At 67.8% G+C, this 1583-nt stretch overlaps 2 protein-coding genes across 2 annotated transcripts in view; one reads left to right on the forward strand and one right to left on the reverse strand.

Moving 5' to 3' along the window:
* The window catches only part of CLEC11A (C-type lectin domain containing 11A), a 9010-nt gene extending 8346 nt beyond the window's left edge, over positions 1–664 (reverse strand). Inside the window, exons 1-2 of the mRNA XM_023524813.1 lie at positions 642–664; positions 149–305 (exon numbers count right to left, since the gene is read on the reverse strand). Of these exons, the coding sequence (XP_023380581.1) occupies positions 149–305; positions 642–664 (180 nt within the window). The remainder of the gene's footprint in view (positions 1–148; positions 306–641) is intronic.
* A 263-nt stretch (positions 665–927) lies between these two features.
* Positions 928–1583, forward strand: part of SHANK1 (SH3 and multiple ankyrin repeat domains 1) — a 42560-nt gene continuing 41904 nt past the window's right edge. Inside the window, exon 1 of the mRNA XM_011382936.1 lies at positions 928–1129. Coding sequence (XP_011381238.1) covers positions 928–1129 — 202 coding nt within the window. The remainder of the gene's footprint in view (positions 1130–1583) is intronic.

Here is a 1583-nt window from a genome sequence, read left to right on the forward strand (position 1 = left end):
ACCCCTCTCCCCGCCTCTCTCCTCCTCCATTCATTCTCCCAGGTCCCGCTCTCGGCCACGCCAGCCGCCCCCCCCCGCATCTCCCGATAGCCTCCCAGGGCACCCCCTCTCTCCCCTTCCCCCCCCATTCCTCAGCCCGTCTCGGTACCAGCTGCGTGCCAGCTATTCTTAGCCGCGGAGCGTTTGATTCATGCCGCCCCGGCGGAGTGTGCCCGCTCCCTCCTTCGGGGCCGCAGGGGGAGGGGTCGGAGCTGGTCCAGGGGCTTGGGGACAGCCACACGTGCGGGGCGCCCAGGCCAGGTTCGCTTTCATCTCACACTAGCCACCCCTCTAGCGCCCAGTGGAGGCTGGGGGTCAGCCAGGGTCAGCCGAGGGGGAGTGGCTGCGGGCCTGAAGTTGGGAGGTGGGATGGGGCATCGCGCAGCCGGGGCTGGAGGCCCGGCTAGAGCCAGGTGGGGCAGTGCCGCCCGGTGCCCGGAAACCCGGGGCTTCGCAGCCCTGGGCACGCTTGGGGGAGGGGCCGGCGGACCCGTGGTCACGCTGGCTCCTCCACAGCCCCTGGATCTACTCACCACACACGCCTCTTGCCTTCCCTCCCCCAACCCCCCAGCCCATCCCTGCTCCCCCAAAGTCAGCAGTACCCTCTACTGCTTCCCATCTCCATGGCAACGGTGCAGGAGCCGGGCCTGGTGTGGGGGGGAGGGACCAGACCAGACATTCTGGCTTCCGATGATGATGGGGTGGGAGTGGGAGATGAGATGAGCCAGGCAGACCCCAGCGAGGATCCGCTCTTCTAAGGCGACCTCGGGGAGGAGGGTGGGGATCTCGAGATGATCTCTCACCCCGGCCTCCCCCACCTTCGCCCCACTCCTTAGCGTCCCTCCCAACCCCCAGTATCCCTCGGAGTGGGGCCACCAGTACCAGGCAATGCCGACCCATGCACCCTGCATTGCCAGCCCTCAAACACACCCACAGGTCATCTGCTGCCAGCCCACATGGACCCCGGCCACCACATTCCTGTCACCTGGACAGCCCGCCCAGGGCCAGCCGCCCCCACCCCGGGCCACTAACACAGATGCCCCCAAGAACCTGCACAGGCCACCTCTCGTTCCCTCAGGACACCCCATGCGTAACGCTTTGCCCCATGACACCCCCACCTGGCTCCCCTGGGACACTGGTTCCCTAGCCCTCTGCACAGACTGTCAGCCACACTTCAGTGAAGTCACCGGCTCCACCCACTGGGCACCACTTCCTGCTCCTGCTGCCCCAGGATCAGGGCACCTCCCTCTCCCCCTTACTACATCCCAGCCCCGCCTCTCCCCCTCCCCCGCCCCCCTACCCTGGAGGAGGATGGGAGGCCCTCGGGTGAGGGGCCAGGCCGGGGTCAGGAGGGCAGGGTGCCGGTGGGTCGTCCGCCTGTCTGTCCTCGGCTAATTTTAGGCGCATTTTCCCTGGCCTGGCAAAGTGGGCCAGTAGCTCCCGCGGTGATTCTGCGGTTTCTGGGACACCGTCACGCTGGGTCAGCGGCAAAGTGGGGCGCAGGAGGGGTGGGGGCTGCGAGCAGGGCCAAGGGCAGAGAGGAG

This window comes from Pteropus vampyrus, unplaced genomic scaffold, assembly GCF_000151845.1.
Source record: "Pteropus vampyrus isolate Shadow unplaced genomic scaffold, Pvam_2.0 Scaffold494, whole genome shotgun sequence".
Taxonomy (NCBI): domain Eukaryota; kingdom Metazoa; phylum Chordata; class Mammalia; order Chiroptera; family Pteropodidae; genus Pteropus; species Pteropus vampyrus.